Genomic DNA, 24,513 nt, shown 5'->3' on the forward strand with positions numbered 1-24,513 from the left:
CCAGTGCAGCACCTCCACAAACTTCTTCATTATCCAATGGGCCTTGGTTTCATCCTCTCTAACAAAGTCTAGGAACTTCATCCTGGGAGCAGGGGGGTACCTTTATCCATATTTGTTCCTTCCTTGGGTGCTCTGCCTCAGAACTGAAGAGAGTGGCTGCTTCCTATATCTGCTCTTCTAGTGCCCTTCCTGTGTTCTCTTTATCTCTCAGCAGCGAATTCCCATTACTCCAACCACCTGTTACAGCTAATGTTTTTTACATTAAACTTCCCCTGTTCAAAGAAAAGTGACCATAAGAGTTGATTTTTTTTTCAGTTTTCCCTTGGGTCACTATTTGAACCACATGGGAAAAAGACAGAAACAATCCATGAACCGTGTTATTTGCTACCCAAATCATCCCAGTATGTCAATCTGTGGCAGGACCCTGACCTCAACCCACTCACTCTTCATGATCATGTTTACAATACATCATCTGAGAGTTACCATGATATCAGTGATGGCCTCCCAGGCATACACTGGTGTGAGACAATAGAAAGAGGCCCTCCATACATGCCATAAGGAAGACAGGGTAGAATCTTTATGTGGGGAGGGTGTGTCTTTTGGGGCCGTCCACAAATGGCTTACAAAAAGAAGTTCTGTGGGAGGACATGGAAGGAGGGGACTAGCTTTACCAAGGAACCCACACTGGATGAGTGTGCCTAGCCTGAGTCGTATGGACACAAGGGCCTTCAGGAAATGCTGTGTTAGGGCTGGCAAACACAGGCAGGAGAGATCACCCTCTGAAAGTCTGAAGAGCAGACAGCCAAGGTTCTCATTCATGCTGGTAAGTTTCTCTGGGCTATGTAGTGTGGATAAAGTAAAAAGATGTCCAGGAAGACTAAAACAACAGAAGCCAAGCTTGACATGGCTAAAATGAGGGACAGTTGAAATAACAGAATTCATAGTACAATAAAGTTGTTCGTTTTTTAGAGCTAGAAGTAGGTCTGTGTCCTTCCCTCAGCCTTTCCTATGAGGGCTGCAAGGCACAGACAAGCCTGAGAGGCTGCACGGCTCAGGCTCCAAGGCCTCACGAGAACTCATGGAAATAGAAGAGAAGGTGACACAGTAATTTGAAATCTCATCTTGAAGTGAGGGTTGGTCAGCTCAGGACATGGGTGAGAAACGATAGGACAGAAGTACTTCCACCTACACCATGACAACAGACTCACATGGCCATATGGCTTACACCTTACCTGCTCTTTATAACCATTACCTTGTCAAATCTATGCAAAGAATCTGAGGGGGTTTCTGACTGCATCCTTCAGATGAGGAAATCAAGGCTCTAATATGTGAAACCAAATCTCAGTGGTAAGTATGAGGTGGACATAAGAAGTGCGATTCCCAAGAGCTCCTGGCTGCAGCAGGAGCAGGCTGGGGGGGAGGCTGAGAAGCCGGCCTGACCTACTAGGAAGGTTATCTGGGATGTGATGGATTTTTCCAGATGCTTCTCCAACACCAATCCTCAAGTTCTACTTGTACTCCGTTGGGACTTCCTAAACACACGGATAAAATAGAAGTTCAGATATAAAACCAAATGACTTGAATGGGCACATCACAAGAAAAGATGTCCAAATGGCAAACATGGACAGAAACAATGCTCCCTAGTGCTCCTTACTTGGGAAGGAAATGCAAATGAGAACCTCCAGAAGATACCACTACACACCCACCAGGAAGGCCATCATGGAAAACACAGACAAGATGGAGCACTGGTGAGGCTGAGAGCACATGGAAGCTCTCCGTGGCTCACAGCAGTGGATCTGGCAGGGCTGCTCGGCAAAACCACGCCCCCATTCCGTCACACGCAGGCACCCTGGGAGCCAGTGACTCCTTCCCGCTGCGTCAGCATGCACCTGCACACCCCTGCCTACGATGAGCAGTACTGCAGCACGAGCCACGCTCTAGAATAGGTGGGCTTTTCTGTATATTGTACCTTAATAAAGTTGTTTAAAAATAAGGGAAAAAAATAAGGTAGAGAGGCTCTGATGAGAGACTGAAAGAGTGGAGAGAAAAGGGAGCTCCTGCTGGGCAGGACTGACTGTCGCTTGCTAGCGTGGGACCTAGAGTGCTTTGGGCAGACCCCAGAACGGAACAGGGGGGCGGCAAAGGTTCACTGAGATGAACAGGATCACGCGGCACTTTTCCTTGGGAGCGGATGAACACACAGAATTGGGATAGGAGGAAGAGAAATGCTGTGGCTGAGGGACACTTTTTTTTTTTTTTGCTCTGTTCTAGTCAATGAAGATAGATTTGAAGATAAAAGTCACAGCAGCGGTTCAGATCCGCTCACCATCCAGAGACACCAATGGCTTAGTGGACAGCCGGCAGCTCCAGGTGCCAGGAGTAATGCAGGGCTGCTAATGCCCCTTCAGGGCAGCGGACATCCTAGTTTTAAGGCCTCCACTGCAAGGTATCCAAGTCACACATGTGACTTAGACTCAAGGGTAAAAGGCTGAGACTTTAAAGATCCATCCGTGGGAACACGAGGTCACTGACATGTTGAAAGTGCACATACAGGGGTTTCACTTTGAAAGCAAAAAGCAATTACAGGCATCTAAGGTTACTCCCCAGCCCCAGGTCTCCCATGGGTCTTAGGAGGTGGCTGCTTTTGGAGCAATGCTGCTCAGTGACCCCAGTGGCATTCCATTTCTATGCTCCACTCACCTTCTCATCCCTCTCGTGCTCTGACAGCAGGCTCTTCGCACAAGACCACCTGAGCCTTTTCTCCCGACCCTACTCTCTAGCCCTCCCCCCAAAAACACAAGCCTTCTCATGGGGTACCAGAATTCAAATGAGCGATGAACTTTCTGCCTTGCCATCTTTGGGCAGAAACTCCCACCGACATCCACACAAATTGTGGCAGGAAAGGACGAGCCTAGGAAGCTGGGTTAAAAATGCGGATGGTCCCCCAAAGCCCGGATATCAGCCGGCACGAAATACAAATTCCAAAAGCTGTACAGACCAGGACTAGAGAAAGAAAAAGGTGGGGTGGGGGAGCGGACTCTCTTGCCAGTGTTTTTGGACAGTGAATAAACCAGCTGCAGAAGACGGGGAAGGAGCCAGGAATATAAAGTGAAGGGGGTAGGGAGAGGGTGGTGGGAGCGTTCCAAGTCCAAGATGTACACAGCAGTGAGATCTGGACATCCTTGGGAAATCTCAAGGCAGCGAGCCTGGTGAGTTGAGGAGTGAGCCAGGGAGAGGATGTTGTTTTGGTCAGAGATTGGCTCCGGGGCCTCGATCAGCTGTGCTTTGTAACAATCACCACGTCAGGCCTCTCTGCAAAAGCGGGCTAACAACTGTTGCCTGGAGTTCATAAAACACTGTCTGTATCCTGCATGTCCCCCAGAAACACCTGGGGCTGCTGCTTAACCATCTACCCAAGACCGGGCCCTTCTCTTTCCGTTCACCTGGGGTGCTTCCCTGAAGGTGATGTACCTTGGAGAACATGCCAGAGAGGAAGAGCCTGCTGGTGCTCTCTAGAACGAGAAACAGAAGCTACACTGTTATTGCACAAGACTGGACAGGCTACCCAGGTATAAATATCATAGAAGCAGAGACATGTTGTTTCTCTCACTCAGGTGACATTTTGGAGTTTGTTCTGGAGGGGACCCTGAACACCCCGAGCTGTGGGCTACAACCTCCCTGGGGCAGGGCAGGCATGGCGGAAGGGGACTCCCATATGCAGGGGAACCTGTGCCCCAGGTGAGGGCTGTCCACAGCACCTGGGCCTCAGTGAGGTGAGACGGTACAAGAAAGGGTAGCCACCTGGTGATCTGCCTTCTTGGCATAATTTACAATAACCTATGTGTTTCAGGGGGGAAAACAATGTTAAGTGTGTGTTCTGGGGCACTGGCAAAGCAGAGACTGCTTTTTCTCAGCAAGCATGCCTCCAAGTAATGAGGTAGGGAGCTATTCTGCTAGAAGCATGGAAAGAAGAATGGTGCCCAGCCAGCGGTGGCCTTCATGGAGCTCAAAGGCCGGGGGGTGGGGGGTGGGGAGGACAAAGTGAAAACAAGAAAGAAAGTTGTGATACCTGTAAATGTAGGAAAAGGCTGCTGAGAGAGAGTGTATAGCAGGCACCCTGCCTTGTGCAAGGTGGTCAGGAAGGAGGCCTGAGCAGACATTTACCTAGGAGCACAGCCAAGCTGGGGGGAGGGAAAGGATACTGACAGAGGTCGGAGCTTGGAGTGCTGTATCTGAGGACAGACAGAAGGCTGCAGTGGGTTGAATGGTGGCCCCTTCCCCTCCAAGATAAGTTCACCCAGAACCTATGAATGTGACCTTAATTGGAAAAAGGGTCTTGGTGAACATAACCTAAGTATCTCTTAAGTAGGAGAGGAGATCATCCTGACTTCGGATGGGCCCTAAATCCAGTGACAGGTGTCCTCAGAGGAGGAGAGAAGACCACGTGAAGACAGAGGCAAGTCTGCGAAGGCAGAGCATGCCAGAGGGTGCCATCAGCCACCAGAAGGTTGGGGAGAGGCATGGGTGGGGTGAATCCTCCTTCAGGTTCAAGAAGGAATCAACCCTGCCAACACCTTGATTGCAGACTTCTGGTTGTTTTAAGACACCAAGTTGTGGTCATTTATGAGGCAGCCCCAGGAAATGAATACAGAGGCCACGATCAAGAGTACGGACTTTATTCTAAGTGCAGCGGGGAACGATGGAAAGTGCTGTAGCAGGAGGAGAGAGAACTGGATTTATGCTCAAGTGGATCTCTCTGGCTCTGTGTGGAGAATGAATCTGGGGGGCAGGGAGGCCAGTACACAAGGTCTGAGAGAACAATGGAGCCTCCTGGCTGGGCTCTACACCAGCTGTGTGGCCATGGGCAAATTACCTAACCTGTCCGCGACTCAATTCCTAACCAGCAGGGCGAAAAAGAGTACCTGTCCTGGAGGGCAGCATTCAATGATTTCCTGCATGTAAATGCCAAAAAAGGAACCTGGCACGTGGTGCAGGCTTGCTGCCCTTGCCATTCTTACCAGGAGGAGGAAGAAAGGGGATAAGGAGACCATTTGTGGATTCAGGGGCTTTGGACTGGAGCGATGTGATGGAGGGTGGTGCTATTAACAGAGTGGAGATGTGCGCTGGAGGGAGAGATTACAGTCTGGGAAGAGTCAGGTTTGAGGTGTCCAGAAGACCAAAGGAAGTTGGCAGGACTGTGCCTGTTGAGAGTGGGCAAGGACTTCTGATCTGTTTTTGCTTGTCACTATAAGCCTAGACCTAGCAGAGATCTTGGCCCAGAGTCTGAGCCTTGTCGAGGTGTACTGAAGGTATCATGTTAGAAAGGCATGACTGAGAAGAGGCACAGGAGTCAGGAGGCATGAGAACACCAGCATTCTCTTTCTGGTCCTCCTACCATTGCCTGCCCCATGGGGTGTGGCTGGACGACAGAGATGAGACATAAAGACTTCTCTCTCAGGGATGTGTCAGGGCCCATAACCATCTGACATACTGAGACCCACATACCCCTCAGTGGGCTGTTTGCAGAGGCCTGGCAAAGTCCCCCATTCCTCAATGATAAGACAGAGGAAGAAGGGCAAAGAGAGATAAAGCTCACGACCACTACTGGGTGGGGTGGGGGGCACCTGATAAAGAAGAGGAATGGGAGATTTTTACAACTTTGGGGTTTCAGGAACAGCCTCTCTCTTGAGGCCATTGGGCCTGGAGGGATGGGGTGAGGACCCACCCCATGAAATCCCACAGCAGCAGGCCAGGCTAGGGGGAACACGAACTCAGTTTTCTGGACTAGGGGTTCTTTAGCAGTGGGCAGAGCAGAAAGCAGCTGGAATGGGAACAATGGGTACAGCCAAGGCATGGGGGATGCCTTAGCCAATGTCATGCCAAGAAAACAGAGTCAGGGCCCTTAAAAGTTGTGCCTAATGTGTCTGCTCAGCATTGATGACGTCTTACTCTTGTAAAGGTTGTCCTCACCTCAATACAATCCAACTGTCAGCTGTCTCGGGCACAGGGTCCTTCCGGGCATTTAAAGGTTCTGATACGCCCCTACTATGACATTCCTGGGTGACAGCTGATATGGAATGATGTGCCGAAAGAGACTGATCCTTTCCCAGGGTATAAGAGCTCCAGACGCAAACATGAAGCACCAGGACAGCTGCAACTCTTGGAAATTGTGCCCTGCCCCGAACAAAGCCTTTCCATGCAAATCACCCTCCTCTGAGTCTCACGTGGTACTGTGAGTTAGGGGACAGAGCGCATGGTCTCATCTCTATTCTCTGTTAGTGCTAATATGGAGGGGCCCATGTACTCAATACAGACCATGACTTTATATGCATTTCCATGAATTACTCCAACTTCAGATAGAGACACACGTACTGGCCGGGAGCTGCCAGTGGCAACGGCGCTGGGACTTGAAGCCTTGTCTGTTTCTGCTTCAAGGGCCAGCTCTTCCCTCTATACCCTTGCCAGCTCCCTCAAGGGCAGAACTGAGGCCCAGAGAAGAGAAGGGGCTTCCTTGAGGTCACATGACCAACAAACAAGCCAGGCCCAAATCTTAGCATCCTGATTCCAAAACCAGAGCTCTCTTCTTTTTCTTCATTAAAAAAAAAAAAAAAGATTTTATTTACTTATTTGAGAGAGAGAGAGAGCAAGCACACACAGGGCAGGGTTGGGGGGAAGAGTTAGAAGCAGGCTCCTCACTGTGCAAGAAGCCTGACTCAAGGCTCAATCCCAGGACCCTGAGATCATGACCTAAGCCGAAGGCAGACGTTTAACTGACTGAGTCACCCAGGTGCCCCACAGAGCTCTCTTCTCAGGGCCAGAGGCGGAACTATTTTAACTTCCTCATAGATGTATGAAAAAACTGAAACCTCTCTTTATTAATTTCTCACCATTTAGCTAAATAGGCTTTCTAACCATCTACCCATCTGTGATGGTTACTTTTACGTGTCAACTTGACTGACCGAAAGGTTATTTCTGGGTGTGTCTGCAAGGGGGTTTCCGGATGAGATTGTCATCTGAATCTTGGATGCAGTATTGTTGCTGGCCCTCCCCAAGGGGCATCATCCAATCCCCCGAAGGCCTCAGTAGAACAAAAGGGAGAAGGAGGAGGAATTCATGCACACCGCCTGCACCCTCCACCCCTGCTAGGACCTCTCTTCGCACCTTCTCTTGCCATCCCACTGGGATTTACACCATCAGCTCCCCTGGTTCTCAGGCCTTCAGACCTGGACGGGATCACGCCACCAGCCCCCCTGGGTCTCCAGCTTGCAGATGGCAGACTGTGGGACCCCGCAGCCTCCGTAATTATATGAGCGGGTGTCTCATCGCAAATCATATACATATTCCTTGATTCTGTTTCTCTAAATCCTAGTACACCCTCAATGCTTTGAATTAAGAAGTCATTCCTAAAAGATTAAAAATCCACCTATTATTTTTCAGGCACTCTGCTAAATACTGGAAGGAAAAGTTTTAACAAGGCATAGTATGTGATGCCAACTCTTATAGCACTGGGGGGGGGGTGCGGAAATAGTGTTCTTGACCTTGACTAAACTGTGAGGTCAGTTTTCCTTTAATCAGGAGGTTCTCAACCTTGTCTGGCCACTGGGTTCACCTGTAGAGATTTAAAACATCCAGTTCCGGGGTCCCAGCCCCGGAACTTGTGATTTAATTGGTCTGGGATATAGCCTGGGCATCGGAATTTTTAAACACCAGAGGGGTTTGCTAATTATTCAACATGACTTAACCGTGGATATAAAGCATTTCTTTGTACTCATAACGTGTAACTCCTTTCCAAAATTAATGTGATACAGCTGATGGCACACAAGCCACAAAGCATTTTATGAAATATTAAAAACTGGAAATCTCAGAAGAGAAGAGAAAAACCTGTGGGAAAGGAATTATTGTAATGAAGCACAGAATCGAGCCCTGAGCTTTCTGGAACAAATGTTCCAAGAACAAGAGGAGTCGTCATCAAGGTCAATAAAAGGAAGCCAGTGAGGGGAAACAAAAAACCCCCCAAAAACCCAAAACAATTCTCTGTCAGATAGTTCTAAGAGCACAGGTGAAAATTATCTGGATGAACAAGACAGCTGAACCCCGGATGCTTTGTGACTCATCCACAGCCAGGCGGCTCCCACATCAGCCAACGGCCAATGTGAAGGTCGGCCATTCTTTCCGAAGGTCCACAGGCTTCCCTGGAATGACCCTGAACTGAGGAAGCCTGCAAAGGGCGGCTGTCACCCAGCTGTCTGACGAGAGCTTTCCACCCAGGCCCACACAAGGACTAAGGAGCCAGCTCACCGCAACACTCCCTGCATCCGCGTTCACAGCAAGAGCTCTGTTGAAGCCCAGCTGCCATATGACGCACACCACACCCCTGCACGCCGGGCCCTGGGAGTGACGTCATTTTGGGGTTTTTGTTGTTGTTGTTGCTCCTTAAGCTCAAATTCTCCTCAGGAGACAGACCCTCCTGGGCATCAGGCGGTTAAGAGCTGCGGTCAGGAAACCCCGATCAGGGCACCCTGGAGAATGCCTGCTCAAGGCGGACTTACGGGGGGTTGTCACACTTCCTCTGCCGGAAGCGGGCTCCTGTCCCACACGTCCGGCTGCACATGCTCCACGCGCCCCACGGGCTCCAGTCTCCGTCCACGTGCTCCGGGATGGGCGTCTTGCTCACGCACTCCCCCGCGCGGCACCACTGAAACACAGCAGGGCGGGCCCCGGGCCCAGGGCACTCAGCGCCGACGACGCCAACCCGCTGGCGCACGCGCACCACATCACTGCGACTCCCGCCACGTGAGCAACCACCACGCCAGCCCCCAGTGGCTTCTGGTAATTCACACAAAAGTAGACCCTTTCGAGGAGGGGCTAGGCATGCTTGTGAACTCTAGAGACCGCCCTGACACCTATACACCTGCGGGCTTTGCACTTTGCCCTAACAGTCCATGAGGGATGGGCTCCCTTGGCTCTGAGAGTAAGAGAAAGCCACGGACTCTCCCAATGTGCGCGGCACTTCCGGGGCACGAGAGGTGATCTGGCATCTCGTTCACTCCTTGCAGTAAGACTGAGGAGCAATCTGCTGGCCCTGAACAGCCCTCCTTTCCAACACAAGTGTCTCCTGTTAACGAACATCGGGCCTCGGGCTCGCTCTCTTAACCTCTAGCTAGATCGGCTAACACTGTTCTCGTCGAACTCGTTTTAGGATAGCCTTTTGCGTATGGCCAGCGATCCTGTTTTCCCAAGTATGGTTTATTGATGTAAAAAAAAATTTTTTTAAGGAAATTCACTTGTGTGACAAAAAATCAATTTAATAAAAATATTAAGCGATTCTGGTATCTTATCAAAAAAAGGAGAGAGGTGATACAAGTGTCCCTCTTGGCCCAGAATGGGCTCCATGGGCCTTTCTGGGGCAGCCCGGGGGGGGGGGGGGCATGGCAAGCTTCAGGCACTCCTGAGTATGGTGCAGACCACTGTCCTTCAGGAGACGTGCCCGATGCCCAGGAGACGGGGGCGGGGGAGGGCTGTGGAAGGTGGGGGTTACCTTGTCTGCCCCACACTCGGTGCCGTCCAGGGGAGGGTCCAGCTTGGTCTTGCAGGACGTATCTCCTTCCACCAGGCACCACAGTCCAGCGCACATCAGATGCTGCTGACAAGGGAAGGAACACAACTGCCTAGAATGCCACGTACAGGTCACTACTGGGGTCGGAAGGTGGGGCCCAGTGACTGGTTTGGATTTGGAATTCGAAATATGAAGGGAAGAAGGAGGGTCATGAATCTGGATGTAAAAATGCATCATTCAACCTCATTTTAACTCCACAAAATTCTGTGCATTGACTCCGAGGAGGGTGCTTGTCGGGGGGATTCGGTTTGGCAATTCCTGCATTAGCTACTGAGGGGGTGTCCAACGCAGGGCGCAGGCTGGGCGCCACTAACAAACACGTACCTTCCGTGTCATGTAGGAAGGTGTGAGGCAGGTGCCCATGCGTCAGACAGAGTGCACAGGAAAAGAACCTCCCCGACGGCCTAGCCTCCTCAGAGAGGGCCTGCCAGCGAGGCAGCTTTGTTGCTGAGGCTGGAGGGGTCGTTATGCAGGCCTAGAATCCAGAGCCCAAAGGCAGATAAAGGGCTCAGAAACCCCAAGGGGTTAAAAGAAGGTTTTCCACTCTCCCCATGGTCACCTATTTTCTAGCTCAGCTGGCTTATGCATAATTTCCTACAGTATTTCACCTAAGGAATTTCTTAACATGAACAAATACACCATTAAAATAATTCCCCTTCAACAAGGATAGGCATTTAAAAACAGACTCCCATTTGTGTGAATAAGAAAACTGCACGTAGACAAAGTGCTTAGGATGGGGCCATTTATGAAAAGAACTGGGGCAGACATGGCCAGTGTCCTCCCTGGCTGCCTCAGTCTCCCCTGCAGGACTCAGAGCACACTCAGTGTCTGCACACTCCGGCTGCTGCTTTCCCAGTCTCTGCCGGAGGCCATCCCCTGACCACGGAGCACCCGCTGACCACGGGAATGGGAGCTGGACACTCCATCTCCCAGGGTGGGATGGCTCCGAGGCAAGCTCCTCACTTCTCTCAGAGGGTCCCCGTGGGATGGCCCCATTGTCCCTGCAGTCGCCAGCCCTTCCATGCACTTTGGACTCTCCACCCTCCTCTCCCACCTTCCTGCCCCCTCACAGTGCTTCCTGGGATCACTTCCCAGATAAACTACTTGCACCCAAATCCTCTCCTCGTGGTCTGAAAATTGAAAACAGATGTACTGAAGGCTCTTTTAAAGACGCAGTACTTCCAGGATGCCAAGCCCAATCATGGGGAAGAGGCCTGGGCTGGAGCAAAGACGACATCGCCTGCCAGGGCGTGGCCGGGGCACCTGCAGGTGCATTTTGGGCCGGGTGAGGGTCAAGGGTCCTTGGTCAGGACAGTCAAAGTGGAGACTGCAGAGGGTGGGCTTTGCTTGTGTAGAGGGCTGCCGTTCCAAGTCCCCTCAAACATCTGCAGAGTAGACGTGCACTGTGCTATCTCAAGTCAAAAAGGATTTCGAAGTTGAAGAGACAAAAGGCGAAAAAGGGAAGGAAAGCAGAGCTGGAGGGGCTTTGACAAAGAGCTCAAAAGCCCACAGCGCTTGCTCATTTTTTAAGTATGTCGAAGCTGCTCTGTGCCCTTAAAGAAGTTGATGATTCAAGTGGAACAGTGCACATTCGGGGTCAAGAAAGCCCCTATGTTCCCATTACTGTTCACCTCTCTATGGAATGGTAAAAAGATGAGAACTCTGAGCACACCACCAGCTGGTCCCATAAAGACAGACTGCACCTCATTAAATGTTTGATTCCATGCACTTTAACCCCGGAGCTCTTTGAGAGTGTGGTGTCAGTGTGTGGACACGTGTTCGTGAGACAAGGCTGACCTGGGAGGTAATTTATGGGGTAGGAGTGCTTGGGATTAGGAGGGACACCTGCCCCATCGGGAGGTAGAGGAAGAAGGCGGTGTGAACTGTTATGCACTTTATAGACAGCACATTCCCATAAAACTTTTCTAATCATCAGAGAAAAGGAGATGAGGTCAGGCAAAGATTTCTTAAGTAGAACACAAAGAGTACTAGCCAGAAAGGAAAAAATTAATGAATTATACTACGTTAAAATGAAGAACTTCTGCTTATCAAAAGAAAACTGAAAGGAAGTGAGAGCGGATATTTGTAATACATGCGAGAGATGTCTGTTATGCATGGAAGCAATGTAGGATTTGTATCCAGAATATATGTAAAGAACACAAAACAAAAGCCCACATGGACAGTTAAAATGGCGTAGAAAAATGGGCAAAAAGCTTGGGACACTTCACAAAGCAGGACATTTAAACATAAGGATGGCCAGTAAACATATGAACAGGCACTCAGTTTCATCAGCCATCTGGGAAAGGCAAATTGAAACCACTACTCCATACCTCTACACACCCACCAGAATGACTAAACGACAGAGACAGAGAATACAAAGTGTTGGCAAGGATGTGGTGTGATAAGAACACTCTTAATGATGAGCTTCTAACTTGGTTCAACAACTCTGAGAAACTCTTTGACGATACCTACTAAAGCTGAGGACATGCACGTTCTACTACTTAACAGTTCCGCTCCTAGGTATGCATCGGACAGAAACGGGTGTCTATGTTCACCAAAAACATTTTGTCAAGAAGGTTCCTAGCAACAATCTTTGTATTAGTCCCAAAGTTGGAAACTGTCCAAATGGCCATCAACAGAGGAATTATGGTCTATTAGAACGATGGAATACTGCATGATCCCATTTATATGAACTTCAAAAACAAGTAGGAGAAAACTGTCGTGCTGGGAGTCAGGACAGTGGTTACCTTTCTGTTCAGTTTCAAAACAAAGACAAGGGGGTTGAGCGGAGAAGGCGACGTTAGAGCTGCAGCCTCTGACCCCAGTGCGGCCATCAGCGTCAGCCTGTGTGACCAAGCAAACAGCTGCCCTTCTGTGATTCATTTTCAGTACTGGAAAACCGGCATGGACAGCATTAATGCTTCCATTGTGATGCCTTTTAGATAGCTGGCATTCATGTCGTGCTTTCCAAATGACAAGGTGCTCTGACATCTGTCACCCTGAGGCTCATGACAGCTGTGGGAGGCAAGCAGGACAGGGCTTTCTCTATTTTTTTCCATTTTTCTGAAGAAGAGGTGCATGTTTGTATGTTTGTAAAGGTCAAGGGCCTGAGCTGGGTCAGAAGTAGCAGACTGGGAGTTCAGTGATCAAGGTTCATATCCTGGTTCTTGACCCATGCAGTGGCTCAACAGATGTGTTCACTCTCTAAAAACTAATCAAGCTCTAAATGTATGATCTGTGCATTTTTATGCAAGCATAGTATACTATTTATAGTAAAACTAGAGAGAGAGAGAAGATAAGACGAAAGAAATGTATGCTCAAACTGGTGAGGGAAGATTCTCTGGACCCAGCCTATCACCAGGCAGAAGCCGGAAAATCAGGGCTTCACAAGGAAATGACAAGGAGAGACCATATGTGTAGGAAGCCATTCCTCAGAGCAGGAGACAGACTGCATGGTGGGTAGTCTTACAACTGCTGGTCTCTTTGGGTTGGAACCCACACTCCTCTCCTAAGGAGAATTCCTGCTAACCTGAAAATAGCCCTGACACTCTCCAAAATGAACATCCTATCTATTGCTGATCTAAGAATAACTCAGAGGTGAACAACACTCAAAAACTTAGTACGGGATTTATACAAATTAGTACGAATAAAAAGGGAGAAGATACAGGAGGGAGAAAGGATGTGAAGAATACTCACCAGATAATATGATTATCATATGGCTAAAAACAATGTGCGAACCTATGTGCATTATTTTTTTTAAAACCATAGTAATTGTGTCCTTTTTTTTTTTCACTTGCAAAAAGCAAATACATAAGAATTCAGGGGAAAGATGGTCAGGTCAAAGGAGATTAAAGTATCAACCATCAGAACTGGGCCAAGGAAGGTAAACAAGAATAAAATCTGATGACCAATGAGGACAACACTGAGAGCAGAAGCAGAAGAGAGATACCACTGAACACAGAAGGGTACATGGAGTTAATGACTGAGCAAAAGTGAATGTAATAAAATGAATAAACAAGTGAAACAGATTAGGCAGAAATGACAGACATGGAAGACACATAAAGGAGATGTGACATAAGCAAAAGTAGGAGGCAAGGAGGATGAGCTCTGTTTTCTCCAATGAGGGGACAGATGTTTGTGGAGGTCAAGGGCCCTGAGCTGGGGCAGAAGGACAGGACTCCTACAGAAGCGAATGAAGGTAATGGGATAGAAAAGGTACCTGAAGACAAATTCAAGATCCTATCCTGAAATGAAAGCAGCTCTCAGTTTCAGACTGAAAAGCAAAGCCCTATTCCAGGAAAAAATGGCAAAGAATAACGAACACGGAGGCATGTCCTGATAAAAGTTACCGGATTTCAGAGATAGAGCCAAAAATATTTTAGGCAGCCGGGCAAAAGATGAAGTCACCGACAATGTGAAAAGACAGCGGGCTCCCTGCAGATTTCTCCACAGTAGCACTCACTGCCAGACGGCAGTGGAGCAATGCTCACAAAGGCACGAGGAAAGAAAGTGTAACCCGAGCAATTTCTAGCAACTAAAGTGTTGCTCAAGTATTTAGGTAACAGAAAAATATTTTTTAAAAAGATTTTACCTATTTGGGGGAGGCGGAGAGAGCTTGAGTTGGGGGGAGGGGCAGAGGGAAAGGGAGAAGCAGTCTCCCTGCTGAGCAGAGAGCTTGATGATGAGGGGCTCCCAGGACCCCAAGATCATGACCTGAGGACCTGAGCCAAAGGCAGACGCTTAATTGATTGAGCCACCCAGGTGCCTCCAGAAAATTATTTTTGAACCTGTAAAGAGCTGAATCCTTTTTGGGAGAAAATACTAGAGGATAACGTTCAACCAGCAGAGAAATAAATGGAAAGCCTAGAAGTGACTAGAAGTGAGCATCCATCGAAACATCGACTGAAATGTGGGGACTGAAGTTAGGAAACAGAATGCATAAGATATAAACTTGGATGAGGCACAAGTGATATAGCAAAGAAGGTGCGGTGGGGTGGGGGGCATAAGAGATTGTCCATATATATCAATTTCTTTATTGTGTCTAGCTGGGGGAGGAACAAAACAGACAAATGTAATAACTGAGATATCAGAGTTTTTAAAGGGAAAATATTAACCACTAAGAAAAATAATTAAATTAGGGGGTAGAGGGAATGGAGAGAAGCGATTTGAAGGTGGAAATGCATTTATTTCATCATGCCCATGGAATTAGGGTACAGTAGAAACTCTAAAGAGAAGTTTGCCTATGGCACCTTTTGCTCCTAGCAAATGTCAGAATAGATAGTCTGTGGGGAGGCAAGGCTATTCTTCCATTCCAAAAACACCTAAGTATTGTAAGAAAAAAAAAAGAATAACATTTTATTACAGATTTTATTACACCCAATGTGGGGCTCAAACTTACAACCCTGAGATCAAGAGATTCATGCTCTTACCAACTGAGCCAGCCAGACACCCCTAAAATGTCATTCTTATTGCTGAGCTCACCAGACATGAAGGAACTGTTCAAGAAAACCAATACAACACACACACATAGCTATACTTGTGCATACTTACAACACAGTCCAATCTGTAGTCAGCACATACAAGGGGTGCATTCCCTTGAGGGCCGGCAATGATCCTGACACCCCAGCTGGCAGAATAAGTCAGGAATCTGGAAGGCTGTTTACCAGTTCCAGAAGGATTGGTGGCACCCCTGGCTTCTTGAGACAAATATAAAGTCTCTCGGAAGGAAAGCACACACCATTCAGGCTCTCAGAATTCCATGGTGATAGTCAGGAAAAGTAAACTCACGATGAAACATGGAAACTTTAATAAACGACAGCTGGCAGAAGCAACCGACAAAAGATTTAAACTTTCAAGGTGTTCAGATGATAGAATGATCAGGTACAGAATATATAATAACTGCTAGGAGTGCTTGGCTGGCTCCATTGGTTAAGTGCCCTACTCTTGATTTCGGCTCAGGTCACTGTCTCAGGGTTGTGAGATCGAGCCCTGCATTGGGCTCTGTGCTGGACGTGGAGCCTGCTTAAGATTCTCTCTCTCCTTCTCCCTCTGCCCCTGCCCACCCTCTCCCTCTCTAGAAAAAAAAATCATATAATAACTATTTATAAAATGTTTAAGAAATAGAAGATGACATCACGTACACAAGCCAGCGCTGAGATACTATGGAATGTGATCAGGCAAATCTGAAAAAGAAACTAGGAAGAACTTTTGTTATGAGACATTGACTGTAGAACTGTTGAAGAAAAGCCGTGCATTCTGACATCACTGGCAGAGAGAATTCGTGACTGGAAAACAGATTTGAAGAAATTATATAGATTGTAGCACGAAGGTAAAAGAAATAGGAAAATATGAAAAAAATTGAGTTAAGCGATAACAAAGAAGAAAATATTGATGTATGTCTAACAGTCCCAGAAGGAGACTAGAAAGAATGGGAGAGAGGCAGTGTCTGGGAAGAAACCAGCTAACACAGAGCCTGTGCTGTGTAGAATATGAGTCTTCCCACTTAGTAGGGGGCAGTCTTCTAATACGGACCCAACAACCCGTCTCCTCCTACCCATGTCTTGTGTAACATCCTCCCCTTGTACATCTGATAAAACTACTGGCTTGCTTTGCACCCACTGAATACAGCAAAAATCATAGGATGCATTTTAAGCAACTCCTGGGCCAAAGGGAAAGTCATAACCATAATTGCGAATTATGAAGAAAATAATGAAGATGAAAATGCTAGATATCCTGACATATGATGAGTCTCAAATACTCATAAACAAGGAAGAAGATAAATTAAGTGTCCACTTCAAAAAGTATGATAGGGGAACAATATACATTTCTAAGAAAACAGAATAAATTAATGGAGATAAAAGGAGAAATATATCGTTAAGGAAACAGAAAAACTATAGACAAATATGAGGTGGCTCTTTGGGGGGAATAATGAACTAGATAAACCACTTGCTAACCTAGTCAAGAAAAGGGAGAAAGCATGAATAATAAGACAGAAAGAAAGGAGAAAGAAAAAAGAAAAAGACAAACAGAAAGAAGATAACCAAAATGTAAAGGAAATTTTTTGTACATATATATGTATGCATGTAAATTTTAAATAATAATCACTGATCACTGAGCTCGATTCTATGTATATAAACTTGAGATGAAATTATAACCTTATAAGGATATAATATATGATATTCCTTATGTATAAATTAATGGAGCTATTTTTCAGAATAGAGTAAAATGCGGGGCGCCTGGGTGGCTCAGTCAGTTAAGCATCTGCCTTTGGCAGGTCATGATCTCAGGGTCCTGGGATCGAGTCCTGCATCAGGCTCCCTGCTCCACAGGGAGTCTGCTTCTCCTTCTCCCTCTGCCTCTATCTCAGCTCATGCTCTCTGTCTCTCAAATAAATAAATAAAATTTTTAAAAAAACAAAACAAAAACCCAGACTAGAGTAAAAATGCATATAAAGACCTACGGAAGCTGGTCAATGAGCTACCCTTCCAGAAACCCTTGGGCCCACATGCTTTCTTAGCAGTATTTTTCACAGACAGATTCTATTCAATCTTTCAGAAACAGATAACACCAATGCATTCAAACTGTTTAAGAGCACTTGGAGGGGGGGACGTTTTCCTTATTCTTTATATTAATTAATATCACATTGAAACCAAACTGAACAAGATAAGCACAGGAAAATAAAAAGGTTCATTCCGAACTCATTTATGAATACTGGCGAAAATCCTAAATAAAATTTACTAATATAGTGACGCATACACCATGACCGAGTAAGGTTTACTCCAAGAATCTGAAGATGTTTTAATATTAGAAAACCTGCTAATATAATTTGCCGTATTAGTAATTCAAAGAAAGAACTCATCTAGTCCTCTCCATGGATGCTGAGAAGACATTTGATAAAATTTAATCACAACCTCTTATTAAAATTCTTCACAATATACATAAATGGATACTTACTTCATCTGATAAATATCTATCTCATGGGGAAACATCAGAAGCATTCTCATTAAAGTTGAGAAGAATATATATTGTCACACTGTTATTATTTTAGATGAGAGAAAGAATTAGGGGCTAACATAGAATTGTATAACTAAAAAACCCAAATGACTCAACAAAGAACTATTATAATTTCTAAAAGAATTCAGTCAGATGGTTGGGTATAGAAGTAAAATACAGTAATCAAGGCTCTTTATAAATAGCCACTACAACCAATTATAAAGATAGAATGGGATAAAAGATCACATGCAAATAGGAAAAAATATTCTATAGGGATAAATATAGTAAGAAACTTATAAAATATACGTAAAGAAAATTTTAAAATTTCCCTGAGTGATGGACGGAAGATGTCTTGAATGGATATAAAGAAACACTATGTAGGAAGACTCAAAAGTATAAGGGCATATATTTTGTCACTAAGTTAGTCTCTAAAATAATATAATTGATCTTAAAACACCAACACAATTTGGACCTAAACAAGCACATTCTGAAGACCATATGGAAAAATAAACAAGAAAGAATAGCCAGTAAAACTGTGAAAAAGCATATGGTAGTGTATTAAAATTATTTTATAAAGCTACAGTCATGTAAATATTAAGAGGTACATGATTCTATCAGTGGAATAGACTGGAAAAATCCAGAAATGTATTTTAAAAATAAGACCTAAAGAAGTGTAATATATTACAAAGATAGCATTTCAAATTTATGGGGAGAAATGAATTAATCAATAAATGGTACGGAGCCACCTGAGGGGCCATCTGGAAACAAAGGGAGGTTTGTGAGACTCCTTACCTCAGACCTTACACTAAAATGAATGACTGCTAGATAGAAGATAGAAGTGCTAGAAGATATCACATTAATTTTGTTTACAGGTTAGGAGTAGGAAAGACCTTTCTAAGCATGACATAAAACTCAGAAGATAAAGATATTGATATATCTGATTTTACACACATATACACGTGCACACACCCACACTTCTGCTTGACATAAAATGATTTTAAAAAACTGCAAAAAAATTTGCAACTCATATTTCTGCTAAAGGGCCAATTTCCTTAATATATAAAATTTCCAACAAATCACTAAAAAAAAATGTATAATCCCAAAGATTTAAAAAGACAGTCCACAGAAAAAAGAACACAACTGGCTTCTTAATATATGAAAAAATGCTTAAAGTCATTAATAAAAGAAATGCCATTCAATCAACAGACTCATTTCCTAAATGCTCAGATTGGCAAGGACTAGAGAGGCTGGGTGAAGATGTGGGAAGACAGGAACTTCCATATGTTGCTCATGGGAGTGTAAATAGATAAGTCTCTTTGGAAATCAATCTGACAATATCTATCAAGAACTGAGAGGCATGTCCCTAATTTCATTTCAAGTTCAATGACAGGCAAAATTAATCTGTGGGGTCCAAAAGGAAGATAGTGATTATTGCTGGGGGTCAGTGAATAAAAGGGGGCTTTAGGGAAGCTTCTGGAATTGCAGAGATATTAGATTTCTTGTTGTGTAGGTTAAACTGATGTGTTCAGTTTGTAAGAAAAATGAATGTAACTGTACGTTGAGGATTTGAACTTTTGTGTTTCCTGTTGTGTTACATACAAGTGAATAAAACTCCAAAAATTACATACATGCGAAAATGATCTTTTAGCCACTTCTAGGTATTTATCTTGTAAACTAATGGTTCTCAATTTGGGGTGATTTTGCCCCCCTGCAATATATTTGACGATGTGTGAAGACATTTTTGGTTGTCACGTCTAGGGGATGCCCTTGACTTATAGTGGGGAGAGGCTAATGTTGTTACTAAATATCCTAGAGTGTATAAGATAGCCCTGCAGCAAAGAATGATTTCAGTAGTGCTGAGGTCAGGAAACTCTCCTATAGATAAACTCAATAGTAATGACAAAAAGAAAATAAGTTACAGTGGAGATAAGAGACTCTTAATTATAGGAAACAAACTGAGGGTTGCTGGACGGGAGATGGGTGGGGGGATGGGGTAATTGGGTGATGGGCTTTAGGAGGGCACTTGATGGAATGAGTACTGGGTGTTATATGCAACTGATGAATCACTAAATTCTACCCCTGAAACTAATAATACAGTATATGCTAATTAAATTGGATTTAAATTTTAAAAAACCTACAGTGGAGAATCCTCCAAGACACCTTAGCCAGGTGACCAAGGTTAATATCACCAGTACAGTAGTCCCCCTTTATCCACAGGGGATGTGTTCCAACACTCCCAATCATGCATAGCCTCAATCTAATCATGAGAAAACAGCAGATAAACCCAGATTGCAAAATAATTGACCGGTAATGCTCAAGTGATGAGCTCACGAAAGACAAAAAGACCAAGGAACCCCCCCAGATAGGAGGAGACCAAGGAGACAGGGCTAACTAAATGCAAAACAGGATCCTGGTACAGAAAAAGGACATTGGTGGGAAGACTGGTGTTATCTGCATATATTTCAGTGAATAGTATTGTACTGGGATTAATATCCTGGTTTTGGTAAGAGTTCTACGGTCCTTTCTATAAGATGCTGACACAGAGGGAAAGCTGGGGGGAAAGGTATACACTTTCTGTACTATTTTTGTAACACTTCTGTAAGTCTAAAGCTACCTCACAATAAAAAGTTAAAAAAATAACACAATCTGTAGTTTAAAAAAAAAAAGATGGGGCAACTCGATTTACAAAGGTATTGAACAACTCTAAAACATAGTTAAGAGAAAAAAACCAAGGGGCGCCTGGGTGGCACAGCGGTTAAGCGTCTGCCTTCGGCTCAGGGCGTGATGCCAGTGTTATGGGATCAAGCCCCACATCAGGCTCCTCCACTATGAGCCTGCTTCTTCCTCTCCCACTCCCCCTGCTGTGTTCCCTCTCTCGCTGGTTGTCTCTATCTCTGTCAAATAAATAAATAAAATTTTTTAAAAAAGAGAAAAAAACCAAGATACACAACAGCATGGCAGGATGCTAATATTTGTATGAAACAGGAAATCTACAAACGGTTATGTTTTGAATTTCACACCTTGTATGATACATTGCTTATTCAGAAAACAAACGGATTCTGAGAAGTCACACTGATAACAAGCATCTGTGGTGGAGACAGTCTTTGCTATCATGACTTCGTGCCCACAATGAACATTTACAAAGTATCCATCAGAGAAATGTAAAAATGGCAATGTGGCTTTTCCTGAGTGAATTCTTTCTTTTCAGCCTCAATGCCACTGCCTCACTCAAGTCCTCTTCCTCTCTCATCTGGACAAATGCAATCATTTCCTGCAGGTCTTCTTAACTGCAGTCTTCCTTATGCTCAACATATCTGCAAAATCTCTTTGGAAACACACATCTCAACTTAACCCACCCATCACTCCCTTCGGGATTCACTTAAAACGCCTATGACATAGCCCCACTCCTCTCCCTGCCGCTTCCACGCACGCCTGTACTATGTGCACCTGACTACCCACGTCCCACAGCTCCTCTGTGCCCCTGTGCCCTGCACGGGCTGCTGCTTCTGCCGGGAAAGGCCACCTTGGTGCAGGCTGTACCACGCCACACTGGAGAAGTAAGGTGGACAGTGAGCGTGACCTGCTGCCTGCCTTCAGAGAGCTCAGTCCAGGGAAAGAACCAGAAGCGAAATAAATAATCTGAATAGACAGCCATGAAATCATCCTCTGTGTTCTTCAAGGCCAAATCCAGGAGCCCCATCTTTGAAAAGTCTTTCCTTCTTTTCTCCATTCCCACCAGGAAGAACCCATCAGGGGTCTAAGAACACTCCACCTCCAACTGGTCCTGCTGAGTGACAGTCCCATGTGTCTCACCTGCTACCCCCTTGGCCCCCTCCATCCTGAATTCGTGGGTAGGAGGAACTGGCTGTGTTTCATTGCCCCTTCCTCTCATTAGCTGGAAGCTAATACACATATTAGCATTGCGTTATTTTTTAACTTTTTATTGTGAGGTAGCTTTAGAGAGGAGTTACAAAAATCGTACAGGAAGCTTCCCCCTGTGTCTGCGTTTTACAGAATCCGAGAACCATTATCAAAACCATTAATCCCAGGACAATACATGTGGCAGCATGTATGGGTACACACCCAGACAAGCCTTGCTGAATGAGCAAATGAATGAACCAATGAATGAATGAATACATTCATGCCTGAGGCCGTGCACTGCTTTGATAGCACAGGGAAAAGCTAACATACTCTAAGCTTTCCTGAGCTCAGGCTAAATACTTTATCAGAATTATCTCATTAGCCCTCAGGCCAATCTTAGGAGACAGAAACAATCACTGGTCACACTTTGCATTGACCTACCCCAGCTGCGGAGCTGGGACCTTTCCTGACCCTAGAACACATACTCTTATCCACTGGTTATAATACTGCCTGTTGATGGGTCCCAATTTCCTCTTTTGCTTCCTCCCCCTACAATCTCGCATTCTCCGCATCAATCGGGCACGCGGGCTCATCACTGTCTCATATTTGCAGAAGAATGGAATGCTTTGGGCCCTGCGCCTGTAATGTTCTGTTTGCAAGTATCACTGGGCAACATAATCTTGGCTCAAATGAAATGTATAGCCACTCAAGCCACATCAGGGGTGGGGGTGCACAGGCTGCCCCGGCTCCTGTCCCAACAGCAGGAGAAACTAGGGCACTCAGCTCGAGACCAACTCCTGGATAAGAGGAATGAAGGAGGATTGTGTGTCATGTACAGGTAAAATTTTACCCCGTCCTGGATTTTAACTTTCTATTAAATGGTGAAAATGTCAAGTTTTATAGAAAAAAAAAAGGTGAAATAAGGTCAGATGGGAAAGCAAAAATAAAAAACAAAAACAAAAACCACCAAAACCCAAAAACCCAAACAAAACAAAAATTCCAAAACCAAACCAAACCAAACAGCAGTGGAAAGCTACTGGTCCGGGACAAAGAACAAGGAAAATGAAACAGCTGTCTGGTTCTAGCATCTGTTGCCTCACTGGCTACATTTAAGGTTTGGCAAAAGTCGTATCAACTACATTTCGCAGCAGAGCGCCTCCAGCGGCTGCGGGACAAACACGCCCGTGCCAAGCTTCCCTCCTGGGCCTACTGTGAAAACACAGGCAAGGTCTGAGTTCCTCAGGAGACAGCACTGTTCAGGCATTCAAAGCTTTACCATTTTTCTTCAACTGGCGGTGTCCGGTGTCCGTTTTAAGTGCTGGGGCGGTTGTTCTGTTTGTCTTCCTCACCCGGCACCCACTGAGTGTTGGGAGAGCGGCTCTGTCTCCAAGCCATACTGAAGGCCATGGTTATGTAAAAACCCTCAGAAATGTGTTGCTGATAACACAAGCCAAAAGGGAGATAAAATAAGAGCTGGATGAAAAAGTTACTAATCCAAATTTTCCACAAGTACTACTGCAGTTTGAAGCCTTCCCCCAGGCTGGCATGCCAGCCCCACTTCTGGAAGGCTCCCTGAGCCCTGAGGTTGGTCACTCCTTCCATGTCCTGTAGGTCGCAGAGACGGTTACCTGGCGGGGCCACCTTGGGGGAGAGAGGGGATGCCGCTGGGTGAAGGTAGGGCTAGGGGACCCGGGCACTCTGCTGGCAAGGGGGGGATGGGGGACAAGAAATGGCAGATAATACACAACTTGCAAAGTCTGGAGAGCTCTCTGAGGAGGCAGTCTACTGTAAACTTCCAAACACTTCTGGAAAATTGGGGCCATCTGCTGCCAAAGCCCAACGGTTTTGAGAGAGGCTGCAGATGCTGGGCAGGAGGCTGAGACTGAGGCAGGCAGGACAGCTTTCAACCTGGCACCCAACCCAACGTCCTACCGCGTGGCCCCGTCTGTCTGAGAGGGGCAGGGCGAGGCTCTGGTTTGGGCCAGCCGCCCACTCTGGCCAGGTACTCGGCATTAAAGGGGCAGGTTTCATTTAGATCGGCAGTTCCCAAGCCCGGCTGAGTGTGAGATCCCCGAGGAAAGCTGTCTTCTCTACAGACTCAGAGACCAAAGATCTGGAGGAGGGCACTGAAACTTCTGATGTTCTCTGGAGGAGCTTCTAATGACCCACCAGGTGTAGAAGTGACCCACATCAGAGAAAAAACCCGTAGTGCCAGGTGGAATTCTGACACCTGGAACTTCCCGGACCCCACAGGGATCTCTAGCCATCAGGAGGCCTGTGAGAATCTCTATGGGATTCGAGAAAGTTCGCAAAGAGCCTTTCCACGCCGGGGGACTGAGGGTGTGTGTGCCGAGAGAGGGACTGGAGAGCAATGCCTGGTGCTCCTAGGATAGCAGGAGGAATGGCAAGGACAGCACGAGGAAAGATACAGAAAAGAAGGACCAGCCAACAAGACTGTCAGCTAAACAGTGTCCCCTCTACCACTAGCTCCAGGATGGACAACAATGGTACTAACTAACCCTCACTGAGTGCATACTACATGCTAAGTACTCTAACTCATTTGTTACTTAGCCCTCAAAATAACCCTACGATGTGTAAGTGGAGCTGTTTTTCCCATTTTGCAGATTGGAAAACTGAGGCAGAAGAGACTGTGTAGCTTGCTCAAGAGGCAGAGGCAGGACATGATCCCGGCTGCCTGACTTGGGAAGCTACCTTTTTAAGTACTGTGTGATGGGAACAGCACCTCCACGCTGTGCTGAAAGGCCAAGAGAACTAAACAGGAAGAGCAATCAATAAGTAGAAAGACGACACAAGACCCTCGAATGCCTATTACCTTTCTAGACACTCTTGCCTTCATGAAACAACTGGTGTGACAGGCACAGGTCCATCCACTGCAAATGCCATGACGTGTAGGCACACCCTTGCTCAAGTCAGTTACAAGGCTGGTGTTCAACACTTCCCAGCACTACTTTCTTCTCTAGGTGGGACGGTCATACACAGGCTTCAGGGCAATGATGGTGGAATGTGTTGCCAAGAAGGTTGTA

General features: G+C 46.1%; 1 protein-coding gene across 2 annotated transcripts in view; it reads right to left on the reverse strand.

Annotated features, from left to right (window-relative positions):
* The window catches only part of ADAMTS17 (ADAM metallopeptidase with thrombospondin type 1 motif 17), a 336,180-nt gene that overhangs the window by 133,073 nt on the left and 178,594 nt on the right, over positions 1 to 24,513 (reverse strand). The window contains exons 11-12 of one of the 2 annotated variants that reach the window (XM_045795391.2): positions 9,539 to 9,640; positions 8,550 to 8,695 (exon numbers count right to left, since the gene is read on the reverse strand). In XM_045795391.2, coding sequence (XP_045651347.2) covers positions 8,550 to 8,695; positions 9,539 to 9,640 — 248 coding nt within the window. Of the gene's footprint in view, positions 1 to 8,549; positions 8,696 to 9,538; positions 9,644 to 24,513 lie in introns of both variants that reach the window. The other variant, XM_087856712.1, reaches the window with a different exon arrangement.

This window comes from Ursus americanus, chromosome 28 (genome assembly GCF_024610735.1).
Source record: "Ursus americanus isolate L20-20 chromosome 28, mUrsAme1.1.p, whole genome shotgun sequence".
NCBI lineage: Eukaryota > Metazoa > Chordata > Mammalia > Carnivora > Ursidae > Ursus > Ursus americanus.